The sequence below is a fragment of the Seriola lalandi genome, unplaced genomic scaffold (genome assembly GCF_002814215.2).
Source record: "Seriola lalandi dorsalis isolate HSWRI2012SDOR001 ecotype SW California unplaced genomic scaffold, Sedor1 jcf7180002054901, whole genome shotgun sequence".
In the NCBI taxonomy this organism is placed as follows: domain Eukaryota; kingdom Metazoa; phylum Chordata; class Actinopteri; order Carangiformes; family Carangidae; genus Seriola; species Seriola lalandi.
Window position 1 is genome coordinate 3,358,139 of NW_019525453.1, and position 16,134 is coordinate 3,374,272.

General features: G+C 37.9%; 1 protein-coding gene across 1 annotated transcript in view; it reads right to left on the bottom strand.

The window, feature by feature from the left end:
• Positions 1–5,708, bottom strand: part of opn8b (opsin 8, group member b) — an 11,203-nt gene extending 5,495 nt beyond the window's left edge. The window contains exon 1 of the mRNA XM_023430052.2: positions 5,258–5,708. Within this exon, the coding sequence (XP_023285820.1) occupies positions 5,258–5,327 (70 nt within the window). The 5' untranslated portion in view covers positions 5,328–5,708. The remainder of the gene's footprint in view (positions 1–5,257) is intronic.
• Positions 5,709–16,134: the final 10,426 nt, after the last annotated feature.

Genomic DNA, 16,134 nt, shown 5'->3' on the forward strand with positions numbered 1-16,134 from the left:
GGGGGGGGGAGAGAAAAGGGAGGAAAAGAAGGATACAAATTACCAAACACAAAATGATACAACTCCAGATTATAAATGCCAGTTACACTGATACAGACCGGACTGGGTTTCTATGTTTTACCTTGTACAGTTACAACATCATTACTCCTGCCTTTTGTAACAGACCGCTTACATACCAGGGAAGGGAGTTGGGGGAAGGGGGACACTCCTCAATTTATATCCAAAACAAGTGTCCCGCTTCCCCCAACTGCATGTATCCAAAATAAAACAGCATCTGCTCCTACTGGACCGACTGACAGGGGAAACACAGAGTGAATACACATTAACCAAACCCAAACATAATCATCAGGGGTGTAAAGAAGGCACAGATCAGTCAGGTGTGTAATGTGAGGATTACATAGCGAAAGTGTAAAACAAACACAGGGTTGGTTGCCAAGGAGCTGAGAGAAGGAGCAACTGGTATCGCTGAAATTTTGTAGTTTATAGAACTGATATTATGTGTTTGACTAATGACCCACAACTCCACTCAGTAGCAGCCTGAAAAAATGAGACTCTATGCTGAAGTCCTAAAAGTAAATGACCACCCACCCAACAATAAAATATAACATCTTATACTGGATTACTTTCACATTTTGGGACTTTATATACTTGCTTTCTTGTTGAGAGTTAGAGGAGAAGACACTACTACTACTACTACTACTACTACTACTACTACTACTACTACTATTACTACTACTAGGCTACTTAAATACAGTTTTGAGGTACTTGTACTTTACTTAGTATTTCTATTTTTGGCTATTTAATACTTGTACTCCACTGCAATTCGAATATTGTACTTTATGGTTCACTATATCAATTTGATAACATAACATAACAAATAAATGATGATGTGTCATTATAAAATGATGTACATGTGCGTCAATAATTATAAAAAATATAATATCGGCTCCATTATTCTGCAAACAGACCATTCTGCATAATGTTTGCTTTTACTTTTACTACTTTAAATATATTTTTAATGCTAATGCTTTTGATCTCCCATCCAGTCTTTAGCTCATTCCTTCAGTCGACCCCCTTCAGCATCAAAGGAAGCCTCTTAAGAGGGAAGAATACCAGAAAGCCATTAGCACACACTCAAAGCAGTGCTCAGCTTCAGCATCTAACAAGACTGGCTGAGGAAGACAGTGTCTCATTGTCTGCTACCTAGAACATAGACATCCTCTCTTCTGTTGGTTGGAACAGGAAACCAATAAATGACCAGCACTGCCATAACTGTAGCTCTCATAGTGTGCACTTGACCTTGTCCAACCAACCTATAGAAAGCTTATTGTTGCATAAAGGTAAGATGGCACAGAGGACGTCATCTCACAGTTTGATGGGAGATGAGGTGTCCAGAGTGAGACAGTGAGATGGAAATATAGTTAATCTCATTTCGCCAGCTCTCATGTCTGACTCTGTGAGGAAAGCACAGAACAAATCGAACTCCACTGTTACCTCTTTAAATTTTCATAGGTACTATCACCTCAGTTCACATGACCATCATATATGAAGCATAACCCTGGGGATTTCCGCTTCCACTCAGAGAGTCGGTCTGTCTAAACGAGAAGCTTCATATGTGACTGAACATTTGCCTTCCCATCTGCTTTGTTAGCAGGCAGCAGGTCTCTAAAGCTGAATATAATTTTTCAATATAGACTTGGCTTTCAAAAGTGGACATTTAAATTTTTCTTCCAACAACTTTTCTCCAAGAACTAAACCCACTGAGGCCCAATACTTTTCTGACCCCCCTGGCAAAGCAGGACAAAAATCTGTGCAAAGTACAATGCCTCTGAAACAGAACCCTTTTATTCACTTATATATAGCTTCACATTTTGGCTAAGTGTTTTAAAGTTCATATGCTTCTCAGCAGTGCTTAGAAAGCCTCCTGGCTCTTCCAAAAAAGAACAAACTGAAGTAACATTCAGTGCATTTAGACTAATTATGGAAATCCGCAAAGTGTTTGAAGTGAAAAGATCCTTTTGGCTGAAATCTGGGTTCTAACAATAGATGAATAGATACCAGATGATGGAGAACATAAAACACAAGCATCAAACCATTGACCATTGGATAGTTTGAGGCAGAACTAGCTCAGCTTCAGTATGCAGAGTTGATGGGAATTTCTGAACATCTTGATCTCTACAGCACTGTCCTGTTCCCCTATCTCAGCCTCTTTAACAAGATAACTAATCTTGTTAAACATTCCTGTCAAACCAGAACAAGAGGATCCTATTCCTGCAGGTAGAGGTGCTTGTTGTCAAACTGCCATTTCATTTAGACAAGCTTTTAATGTGCTTTTAATTTCTTTGTATCTTAATGTCAGTAGCACCATCTTTGTGTCACTATTTGGAAGGTTTATTATATAGAACTTAGAAACTTTCAACAGCTGCTCTTTTATGTAGCAATGGAACAAGTCTTTCCCTGGGAACAGACCAAAATCTTCATCCGATGCTCAAACAAGAACCAGGAGACACATTTATATTTACAGATGACTCAACCCAGTTTAAATGTGATAAAATCTGATTAGCAAATAAAACAAAATTTTAAAGGTGACCATAACACTGACACAGACTCTTTTTCCTTTAACCACCATCCAACTCACGTACTGCACAAAACACAAAATCTGAATGAACGGGTCCCCTCGAGTGAACTTCACTGCTTAGCCTATGAAAATCTAATTTTTTACCACTTGGTTTGAGGTTAGGAGCAGAAATGAGAGACTCGCTACTGTGAGTGCACAGTAGTAATTTAACAAACAATAACCGTCCCTAACAGCACGTACTCAGGGACGGGAAACGAGGCAGAGCGCACCCAGAAAACCAAAGTAACTTTATGTAAATGAAATATAATCATGAGGTGTGCAAAGAGGCAATTATTTTGACCACGATAATCATATAGTGAAAATCTGATATGGTGAGAGCTCTAGTTTAAATAAAGTAAAGCATGAATGATCCTGGGAACCTTGCATTTCAAGAAAGTGAGAAATAAGGTTAACTTAGCTTCTTCATTATGCCAGACCTCTGTGTAATTTGTGCAAACAATGTGAGAGAAGGTTTGCCTCACCCTAATGACCCGGACCAGAGCAGTCATCTCTGCACTGACATCCCACTCTTCGCTAATAAGAGAGTAAGCACTATAAATTGATTCTGTGAGGGTAGAGAAGTCAAAAGAGATGACATATGTAATGATTGTAACCCCCTCACCCCACCCCCATCCCCAAAGGTGGTTGAAAAAGCTCGAGCTCATTACAAGAAATACATTAGGTTATTAGTCTCACCATGACACTGGGATTCTGCACCTGTGGGTTTTTTATTTTTATTTTTAGCATTTTGGTATATACCTGAGTTTTAAGGATTTTTTTTTAACAAGTTCACGTCATCACTGAGCAGATTCTGTCTATGTATTATGTATGGTATTATTTTAAAGAAAAATAATTTACTTGGGTATTACTTGAAACCCACATTTCCAATTTACAGCGACCTCATGATGAGCCTGTAATCCTTGATACCAGTGTCCTTGAATAAAAATGAGGTAATTATTCCCGAAAGAGGCTCACTAGCAAAGTCCTGACAAGGAATGAAATAACTAATATAGTACATGCCTCATAAATCAGTCAATAATATGAAATATTAAGACCATATATGAAAACATTTGGATGTGACAGCATAACGTTGCTGGAAAAAAACACAGTACGATTTATCTTCTTAGCACAGAATTCCCTCATTCCTTTTTTATGTTGCTGTTATTATCTTATCATATCTCTCACATTCATAATGACACATAAAAACATACCACCACAGTTCCACCACATTCATCACATAGCAACCCTACTGGGTTTTTTTTTCAAAAGAAAAAAACAACAACTATATCTCTAAAAATATCTTCTCTAAATGTCATGTAACACTTCCGTCCTGTTGCATCTATGTCTTCAAATTCAATCCTCTTATTGATTGTTTAAGTTACAGCCTCTGTCTTATGTCATCTCCAATGTTATATCATATTGCACCAAAAAAAAAAAAAAAAAGAGGAGGTGAGTTCTTCACCAACTGTTATAAAATCATGTTTGTGTTAATGGCATAGTCAAAGTTGACTCAACTGATATCTGATATCTACATTTCCAAACAATGTCCAGTGTATTCATTTTAGTGTTAGATACATTATAAAAGTAGAATCAGCCTCATAGTTCTCCTAGTGGATAACAGAGCAGGGATTAATTACAGATGTGAGGTCAATGTCATCACTCAAACAACCTGCTCCCTTTGTCCACTGGAAGAAAAAAATGACTTCACAATGTGAAAATCTTATCACATGATGGATTATGGACTTTTATTGCTCTGCCCCAGGATCATGCATCAGAGCCAGCTGTGTGTCTGTTTGTTAACCTCTCTATGCACATTATGTTTGGCCAAAGCCTCTATCATCCATCTGTATCACTCTGTCTTTTGGCTATTCTGTAGATTCATTGCATCTTAACAAAGTTATAGACATATCTCATGTGTGAAATAGCCTGAGAATGGCTGCAGTGTCAATCATCTGAGCTGATGACAAGTGGGTTTTAGTGGCTGTGTCAGATGAGAGCTCTCCTGTGGAGAGAGGATGGGAGCAGTTGGGAAGCTGAGGGAATCATTGTCGTGTAAGTAGCTGTGAAAGCAAGCTTAAGCCTGGATTTACTGCCAGGTAATATTGCAATCAATGTGGCATACAAACATGTTTCATTTACAATACTTCACAGCATTTAAGTCCATATCACCACATGAAAGGTTTCAATGTATCTTTTCATAACAATCTTAATTAAAAACCTTAAAATTCAGTGGTTATAGTTGTGGGGACGCTGTTGTGTGACACATTTCTGTCCACAAAACGTGGCAAATACAAACTAATTATCTCAGAATTTTAAGGAACGTTTTCATGAAAAAAACCTCCTTCTTTGTTCTGATGAATTAGCGAGATTATTAGCTCAGAGTTATGACAAAAGCTTTAATGGAAAAAAAAATCTCAAACAATTTGTACCCATGTCTTTGTGTACGCCATAAAGGAGAAGTCTATCATTATTATTTATGAGTAAATTCTTGGTTTAATATAGCTACATCAGTGATGGAGAACTGATGTGCGTAAAAGCGGATCCTGAAATAGTAAAATTTATTGCTTTCACGTCTCCATCTACAGGGCAGCAATTCATGCTTGTTAATTTACTCCAGTTCACGCGCTGCGTTCAACTTACCTACAACCAGCAGGTAACAACCTGCGCCGATATCCACAGCTGGTGATAAAGTGGAGGCGTAGATATCCATTGCAACTGAGATCCCTAAGCGGAATAACAAAGAATAAGTGACCCGTCTTCATGGGATGGAGGAAAAGTCAATATGTGATGCGCACGGTTGTCAGATCCATCTGTTCTCGAGTGTGGATAAGACGTAAGCGGTCCTCGGGTCCTCTGCTCCAGCTGAAAGCATGTAGCCCGTGTATGGTGCGTCGTCAGGGTGACCATGCATAAGGGCTGGGCCACTATCCAGCGTGTGCTCTCCGGGTGTGTAACTGCATCTGAGCTTGAAGAAGAGAGCCCTCCTGAACTATGGGAACACTACACTCTAGAAACAGCAGTCACAATGTAATCACTTCATAGGCTGCATCACATTAAAAACAACAACAACAACAACTAAGACAACAAAAATGCATCAATAGTACATGAAAAGTAATTCATTAATAAGTTCAGTCAAACAATGCTTTTGTAATAATCTGCTTCTAACTCATGGTTTGGTCCGCGCGCAGTATAATAGTGCTATTTAATGCATGCTGTGTGATCCTCTACAGTGCCAGAGGGCAACTGCTACAGTGAAGCTCCTTCCTCATTAAGTAAAGGCTGAGGCTGAGCAAAGGTTGATAATCTTTAAGTCTTTGAGCTTATTTACAGATTCTGTGTTTGGGGGAAATTACTAATTCATGCACTTAGTGTAGTCATTTCTCTCCTTCCCATTAGTTTCATGTTTAGTGTTTCTGTTCTGTGTTTATTTTCCCGATTTATTACTTAGTGTCATTTTAGTTAGTTTGTGGGCATGCACATACATTCAGGAAGTATATCCCTTCACATTGTGTTATGTAGCAGCTAAAATTGTTTAAATTATTTTATTCCTTCATCAATCAACACCCAATGCCCCATAATAAAAAACGAAAACAGAATTTTAGACAATTTTGCAAATTTATTAAAAAGTATAAACTGAAATATCACATTGATATAGGCAGTATTCAGATCCATTACTCAGTACTTTGTTGAAATACCTTTCTCTTTGTTTAGTTCCTGACAGTATTTTGGATCAACTGGGGAAGCTTACTTAAGTTTTCTGTTATGTGGCATTAAAGGAAATATTTCAATCAAAGTTAACTCTGAGATTCCTTACCGTGGTGCTGATTGTCATGGTAATGTCATCTTGTTTGACTATATCATTATATTATGTATGTTTCTGAGGTGCTTGGGGCCAAGTACAATAACTGCAATTTGTCTGAGAGAATTGCTGGTCACCCTGGTCTTTATGTGTCTGAGGCATACTTGAAGTTTACCCGACTGACTGGTTTCATCAGGCTTCAGGTACAATAGCATAGTGTCTCCAGAACATTGGATGCTTATAGCATGTTTCCTAATAATATTACCTGGGGGAAGCATATTTGAGGTGAATAGTACTGGTCCAAGCACAGAACCTTGTAGAACTCCGTGTCTAACTTTTGCGTGCATGGAGGATCTTTCATTAAGATTAAACCAGTTAAGTGCAGTTCCTTTAATGACAATTAAATGTTCCAGTGTCTGTGAGAGGATGTGATGGTCATTGGTTTCAAATGTCACATGAAGATCTAACAAGACAAGTAAAGAGACAAGGTCTTTGTCCAATGCAATTAGGTCATTTGTAAATTTCACCAGTCATGTCTCTCCGTTTGTGCTAACATGCACTCTAAATCCTGACTGAAAATAGATAAATTATTGTCATGTATGAAGTCACACAACCTAGAGAGGAAGGGTAGAGTTAGTAGGTTTGTAGTTGACCAACACACCTGAATCAAGAATAGGCTTTTTAGGAAGATGTTTGATTACAGCTGCTTTAAAGGACTGTGGTACATAGCCTGTTAATAAAGACAGACTGACTGTAAAACTTCCTTAAGCAGCCTAGTTGGGAATGGATTTAATAGACGAGTTGATGGTTTAAATGAAGAAATCATTGAGGTTAGTTGGTGGGAGTTGGGAGAAAAACTGTATAAATATATCTAAGGTTTTTCAGCTGACTGAATGATAGAGTTGAGTGATCGTAGTTCCACCACTGATCAGCCGAATGCCGTGTGACTGAGTTGGAGTTTCCCCATTGGCTGTTGCTCTTACAAAATGATTTAGTGCAAAGAGGTTCTATTGTGGGGATGTTTTCAGCCTGTAACGCATTTGTCACTAGATTTACAGACAAAAAAATCTGGCTAAAAGTCTAGCTACAAATCTAGCGACAAATCTAGCAACCTTTTGGACAGAACTTGGTACTTATAAGAAAGTCACCTGTTATGCCTGTTTTCATGTCTTCTTTGTTCAGTGAGTGGCAGTACAATATTTCCTGAAAAACTGATGAAAGTAAAAAAAAAAATTGCCTATCTTGCAATGTTTAGGATAGTGATAAAACTGTCAGACAGTCAGACAGACAGACAGACAGACAGACAGACAGACAGACAGACAGACAGACAGACAGACAGACAGACAGACATCCCCACAAAGCTGTCTCTGAGGCTCTGCAGGCAGTTCCTTCTGCTTGGCTTGGTTTTTGCTCTAATATGCATTGTCAGCTGTGAGACCTTATATGGACAGGTGCGTGTCTTTCCAAATCATGTTCAATCAGATGAATTTAACACAGGTGGACTCCAGTGTGTAGGTGTAGAAACATCTCAAAGATGTCCAAAATTCTGTTTTTGCTTTGTAATTATGGAAAAACTGAAATTTCACTATTTTAGAATAAAGCTGCAATATAACAAAGTCTCCACACCTGTGGAACTTAAGCCTTTATTTGTTCGTGCCTTTTACCTGATTGGCTCTTGCCCCATGCATTATTCCTAGTGTCCCTGTGCTACATATAGGTACCACTGAGAGCACTGAGGTCATGGTCATGGTCATGGTTATGTTCATGTGTTGCTTCTGGAAGTCTTTTGACTGACAATTACAATAAATCAAAGTAAAATAATAACATAAAGAAAGAATGTTTCTGTGCAGAATCTCTTGAAGATTGAGAGAATGATTGAATTCTTCTCTTTGAGCTGTCTTTTTTCTTTTCAGGCTCTGCATCATTGTCTGCACTGGCCCACAATTCCATTGTGGAAACTCGGTGACCCACACTGCCAGACAGCCTGTTGGAAATGACATCTGTGATTAACGGCCAGTGGCAGGACAGAGCGCAGATGTAATATTTTACAGTACAGTTTTAAATGGCTTTTCTGTGGCAAAAGTACAAAGCAATTTGCAAAGAGTTTGTAAATGTTTTTTCTGTGACAAGTATTGGGATGTGACAGGTGTTGATTAGAGTGTTGTTTGTCTGACAAAAAGCTGATATATCCAGAGGGCAAGGTGTTCAAAATTGTGTTAAAGCACTGATTTAACTTTGATGGAACACTGTGGCCTTTTCTGACAAGAGGTGTCATCTAAATGCATGAAAACTGTGAACATATATAGGTGCACCTTGGTGGGACCTTCAGGTTGCAAATATTTTCAAAACTCAAAACACAATACTGCATATACAGCTTTTTCTTGCTTGCCTGAGGAAAATAAAATAAAAAATAAATGGGAAAAATAACAGTGTGACACAAACAACATCAGTATTGTTTAAGCATGAGAACCTGACCACCAGGCTGTGGCATTAAAGACACCCTGTTCAGTTTTCACTGTAAATAAATGCAGTGTTGTTTACATTCAGTGTTTCTCAAATGCGCATTGTGTTTGTCCTTAAGGCCTATTTTGAATGCATTCCTCTGATAAAACAAGTACATTGTGATGGAGGACTCAAGTGCATGACTCTGCAGACTGTTAAGTATGATATCAAAAGTCTGTACTCAGGATAAAGAGATAAATACACTCTGTAAAGGCAGACGGTTGCCTTAGGTTAAGATGAAGTCAAACACACGAGCAGAAATCTAGAAATCCAGGAACACTAAACATGAGGAAAATGCGGGAACACTTGACTCAAGCAATTAAAGATGAAGAACTGGCAGGGAGACTGAAACACAAGGGAGGCAGGGATAATGAGACACAGGTGAAACACATCAGGGTGGTGCAGATAATCACAGAAGTGGGAAACACAGAAGGGAAGAAGGGATCGGAAACAAAAGGAGAGGAGAACAATACAAAATAAGAAACAGGACGTAAAGCAACAAAACTGTGAAACCAAGAGAACATAACCTAAGACGCTGGACGAGACAGGACATCCTCATCTCGTATACATAAACTCTTTTCTGACTATGTTGCAATTTGCATTGTTTACGTGGTGGCAGTCTTTTTCATCTCCTTTCTTTCTGGTTCACTGGGTCAGAGGCAAGAATGAAAAATGGGAATTTGAATTCCCTCATCACAGAGCTTCTCAGTGTCATGTTTTCAGCGACAATATGCCAGTGTTACATTTACATCTTGTTGTGCTGTCCCCAGGTGGCCAAAAAAATCTCTTAGTGCAGGTTTAAGAATCACCTGTTGCAGTAAAGTTAATATAAAGCTGATATGTATACACAGACACACACACACACACACACACACACACACATAAATATATATATATATATATATATATATTAGCGTGTGATACTTGCAGTGAAAGAAAAGGAGGCATGTAGGCATGTAATGTGTTTTTGGGTGGGGGTATGTTCCTACCGCTGTGCCAATTTCCTATGACTGCTTTGTGTTAGAGGTTATGAGGTACATCAGTTATGTATAGCAAATTTTACTGAAAGACACTAACAATCTCATTATTGATGATCTAATTTCACTAATTGACTGGCACCAAAATCTTAGTGTGAAAATCACTCTTTGTCCCTTTGAGAGATCAAAGGGGCTGTTAGAATAGGATTGTTTGAACTCAGCATTTTCTTTTTTTTTCTTTTTTTGATTATTTCTTTTCAGCATTTCTATCTTTGATTAGACAGCGATGGTAGAGGATTTTCATCATATAAAATGTCATCATTATCATATTCCACTCGGAGGCAGGAGAGTTCTTATTTTCCTTAATAATCCCCCATTAAGACAGCTTGTTTTGAGTCCTGGTTCTGTTTAAGTGCTTCCTATGGTATTAGCACTTGGTACTTAAGAGTCCTTTTCTCCTGTAATATCCTGGCAACATGCTGATGATGAACACGAAAAGAGTTCTTCCATGCAATTTAGATTAATTTAGATGAAGATCATCATTGTGTTGTATTGAAATTGAAAAACATGAAGAAACCACACGTTTTTATTTTGACTGCGGCATATTTTGATAGGCAGAGGAGGTAGGCGGATAGCGATGACGGGGTTTATTTTTTATTTCAATTCCTGAACAGTACACTTTGCAGATCTATTATGTAAGGCAGGTGTGTAGGAGCAGGATGAATGGATCCGAAGAAGCAATTAAAAAAAACTAGACCTTCATTGGAAAAATGTTTTTTGACGATTAGGAGCCATCTTAAATAGGAGTGGCCGTAAACCTGCAAGCAATCCCATCAACCCACATGTAACAGAAAGCGACAATTATCAAACATCAATTCACTATATAGCAGTTTTAACAATTGCAGTTATTGATTGTGTGGTCAAAGCAACAAGTGTCATTATTTGTTCTGGTACCCTGTGTGGTTTTTTACTACAAGAGGTGTTATTTTGATTGAAGATAGTGTGTCTATGTTTCTAAGATCATAGAGGTTCAACCAAATTAGATTTCTTTTTTTTTAAACAGTCTAACCTATTTATAGTGGTAACTCTGCATTTTTTTCTGGTTTTATTTGCCAAGTTTTGAGATATCTGCACATACAATGCAAATGAGGTGAATGGAATTCGTTTTTTTTGGTGCTAATGAATCTAGATGTTAGCCTTATAATCAGACTGAATTTACATTTCATTTCACTTCATCCATTCAGCCTGTCATCGTGTTCAAGTTAAATGATTTCTTGTTGGTAGTTGGGGTTCTTTTGTTGTGCTCTAACCAATCAGCAGTGAGTGAAATTACAACATCTGGTTAAAATAAAACTGAAAATGTGTCTTTGTACCCATCTGAGATGTGGTATCTTACCATTACATTTGGTAACAGGACAGTTTGCACTTTGTTCTGTAGTGTCCTTTGTATTATAATTCCAGAGGGAGGTTGCTCAGTAAAAGTAAGACACACTATTCCAGACACATAAAATCATGAAAACACTTTCTGTTGAAATGATGGCTGTTGTATTGCTCATTAGAAGCAGCTAAATAAATGTTCTTCTCATTTATCAATGAAATATGTAGATTTAAAGAGGCTATTTGTAAGTTTTCTCTACCATTGACTGTGGTTTCTTTCCAGGAGCGGCAAGTGGTGACTGTCGCTTGACAAGAGCTTCAGCCATCGTTCCGTTTACAAAACAAGATGTTATAATATATATACAATAAATCTGAGAAGTGCTACTTCTTTGGGGCAGATTGGAAGAGAAGAGGGAAAGAGCTCTTGGTGAGTAAAGAAATGAACTTTAATGCTGAACTCGCAATGTTTCTTCTAGACTAAGGAAACAACTGTTAATCCTAACACTGGCTGACAAATAGCTCCTTTAAGAATTGTTATTTCTGTTCTCAACCAATCCCTATCACCATTTTTCTGTCTCTATTTTTCATGAATGTAGCTCATCTCTTGCCTGCTAAGTTTCTGTAATGGGGAAACAGTCATCAATGGGCACAAAGTCTATCTGAATTGCTTCACACATCTGAGATGTAGACTGTGATCCACTGTTCTGAGCTTAAAACATTTTCATATGGACCAGCTTTCCTCCAACAAAAGAGTCTCCATCACATGTGATGATGTTTTTTGTCATTTTAATGATCCCAGTTTTACCTGACAGAGTCATGTTTACTGTGTCTTGTGGCATCTCGTGGCCAATAAAAAGATCATCTCAAGCACTGTCACTGAATAAAACTGAATAAAAAGTGTTAGTTGAATAGTGGAACATTTCACTTGTTTGACTGACCTTGTTCTGTATCACAGGGGTGAGGTGACACATAGTCATACATGAAGGCGGACACACATGAAAGCCACAATATGGGAAGCAAAAGGACAACATAAACATACATACTGATGATACTTCCTAGGAGGACAAAGCTGGCACAGGCCCTATTCAGACCTGCCATTAAAATGCTTCTGCTGATCACAAGTTAACAGCTCTAAGTACAGGAATGTACTCAAGATGCACTAATGACACATTTGAGATCTAATCACTGAGACCGAACTGTGAGGTTGCCAGGGCCACATTCTTTAAGACGTGTGAATGTGAATGCATCCTTGGCCACACTGATGGACTGCCTGCTGCACTGATGCCCTCTGCAACAGTCTAATTAGTCCCACCACAGTTGCATAATGACCAGAAAGTATTTTACACAGTGTTTCCCATACATTGATTTATTTGTGGTGGCCTGCCACAATATTGATATTGACCACCAGAACTCTATGAGAGCTCTCTCTCTCTCTCTCTCGCTCGCTCTCATAGACACAAACACATTAACAACAGACTAGTCTGTCATAGTCTGACAGGCTAAAAACTACACCTCATGCGTGTTTATTTGCATATAGAGCGGGGAACTGGGATCTGATCTGATCACGATTGGTCAATATGTACGTGGAGACGCATTTTAATGCCAGGTGGGAACTGATGTACTTAGAGCTGTCCACTTGTGAACGGCTCTCCCAGGATAGATGTTAATGCCAGGTCTGAACAGGGCCACACAGGATTTTGTGTTTTTGTTTCACATTTATTAGTGCAGATAATCAAAACAGATTATTTTGGTGTATTCATCTAGGATTTATTAACCAAACACTAAACTTTCAAAGAAAGAGTGGGTCTAAAATGATAGTGAAAAATAAAAAGGAAAAGAGCAGAAAGAGACTGCAAACAAAGACTGTAATGATTCAGACTTCAGAACATTAAAATGCTTTTCTAACGTTAGATGATGTAGAAAATCAATTGTTTGTTGTACCATCTTCAGTGTGCTTTGGTTGGAAACATACACAATAAATGTAAACAAACCTGGTTGTTTACAACAACAAGTTCACAGGGTACCTTTAATTACCATAATTATCTCCTCCCATCATTAGTGGGCATGAGGGGGAGGGCAACACATTTGTGATGTGAGGACTTTCCTCAGATTTTACACATCTGATGTCTCTGCCTCACATCAATATGGAGTGTAAATGACTCACAGGATGTTCAACAGATTGAGTGAGGTTCAGAGATCAGTACCACATCTGAGAAATATGATGCCAAATCCCCAGTCTATCACATCAGCGATTGATCTGTCAGATAAATAGACTTTTATTTGCTGCCCGTTCTCTACTGTAACTAAGGTGTGCAGAGCAGAGTTGGGTGGTTAGGCTGTGATATATGGGTGTTTTTCAACAGTCTTTCAGAAATGCTTCAAAGGAGGACATGATGACAGGGAGATATCTGTTTGTACAGATTCACCGTGGAGGACCACCTGGCCAAACAATAGGGAATCATTTGTAGGAGGTCCCTTCAGATATACTGATTTTTTTCAAAATACAGGTCATTACATGATGGAGTCTGCCTTAAATCTATAGCATCAAGTTAAATTGTATTTTGTGCTTTTCTCATAGTTTCATGATTTTATGAATACTGAGGTGATGAATCCAAATACCTCCAATGTAATGCCACTTCCCTGATGAATTTTGATTACCAATACCTGAAATGTTCTGATCATTATTTTTCTTTTGCGTTCTATTTAACTGTTCATCTTGCTGTGTGATGATATAAGTGCTATTCGCAATGTTTTTCCAGTGTTGCTACAGTTTCCCTAATTAAATTTCAACATCATACAATGTATGTAATGTTGTATATTCTGTGGTGGTAAAATACAATTTTTTAATGACCAAATATTGACAAACATTGTTATAGTAATTAACTTTAACTTTATGATAATAATCAAAATTCACTCAGATTTAAAGCTCATTTAATGACATTTTACCTGTCTTATATGTACCTATATGCATTATGATTGAACCACAGAGAACTGTAGAAGTCCTTGCACTGTCATATTATTATAAATTTTCTAATTTTCGCACCAAGATCTTGCAGATGTCTGTGTGAAAAAGATCCACTTTTCATAACAAAAATGGATTAAGAAAGCATTTCATTAAACACCTGATGCTGACCTGTTGACATATAAGATAAGATATTCTATACCTCATGTGAAAAAAGTAGCTGAGTGATACAGTAATTTCACATTTGAAACACCTCCTGTTGACTTGCAATGTACATGTAAATGTGGCTTTGACTTCTGGCAGTTACAGTGGATTCCTATTGGGATTTAATGGCAGAGAAAAAGGTATCAAAACATCAATACACACAAATACAGACACATTAAAGGAAAACCCAACATGTGTCTTAGTAAGATGTTGGCCCACCGTCTGCTTCAGTGCTCCTTGGAATTGATTCTACAAGTCTCTCTACTGGAGAAAATTACTCCCTCTTTTGATACTTTGGTTGTTCGAGAGCGCTGTCTAACACGTTGATCCAAAATCTCCCATAGATGTTTAATTAGACTGAGATCTGGTGACTATGAAGGACATACATGTGGCTCACAATATTTCCATACTCATCAAACAATCCAATGTTGTTGCTGTGCTGAAATCCATCAATTTGCTTTGTATGTTTCAAACAAAGAATACCTAAATACATTAACACTGAACCTTACCCCCACCCGTCAGTAGAAATAATCGAAATGGGACTAAAACACTTTGAAGCTGACCTTTTGGCCCCAATTTCAGTTGGCTCTGATAAAGGAACATGGTCTAATGTTCTGTGCGTCAAACCATGTACAATGTGCTCAATGTAGATTAGACCCTGGAGTCTTATGTTAAGAGTTAGCCCACCCTGTTAATAGCAATATTTATGAGCTAATGTAATCATATCGACATTTGATTTTGTAAATAACAGAGAGTAGTGGAGAGGTCAGTGGGAGATCACTGGCTGTCAATCAGTACTCAAGGCAGACGCACAGACACACAATAGTGTTTGAACTGTATTGAGATCTAAGGTAGCTGGGCATGAGGATTATAAAATCTGAGCTGATCAGTTTCTGAATTTTTTTTTCTTCTCCATTAGTTGTCAGCAAGCAATTGAATAAACATATTTCTCAAACTAGTGCTGGACTAATCAGAATCCAAGGCAAATTAAAATTGAAATTTCAAATTAAAAGACAAGGAAGATGAAAGGGAACAGAAACCTCAACAGTTACACACAATTTGCTCAGATCTATTTTTAATAATCCCCATGCAAGTAAACATCCCTTGAGGTAACTCTGATTAAAGCATGGCCTGCATTGTTTTGAAGCAAAGTCACAAATGCTGCCGCCTCACTTCAACTCTGCTGTTAAGTGCTGCATTTGAATACACAAAAAACTACAGCCAAAGGATAGCATACATCAGAGAACAACAAGAACAGTCTGTATGTCTTTGAAGAACTTTGGGTGAAAGAAACACACACAACTGACCACACCACAGTGAATCTGATTATACGTATTAGGAAGAAACTGTATTTAAAGGGTGAAATCGCTGCTTTGAAAAGCTGAACAGCTACATATGAACACTAAGTCTACAAATAATTTAGATGAGTGCAGATATTTCCGGAGCTTGATCAATCTGTGTAAATTTTACAAATAAATGATGAAAAGTGTTTGTAAGGAAACTATATAGACATAAGAGAAAATGTGTGCTTAAGATGCAAATGCTCTGTGATGACTTCGACCCTTGTATTCACCTTACTGACCTCAGGTTACTCTTAAGAAAAACATCTGACTTGTTCAGATTGCTAATGTGATTTCCTCCAACAGTCTTTCCAGTTTTGATGTAATTCCTTTATGGTTGTTATTTGCCTTAGTTA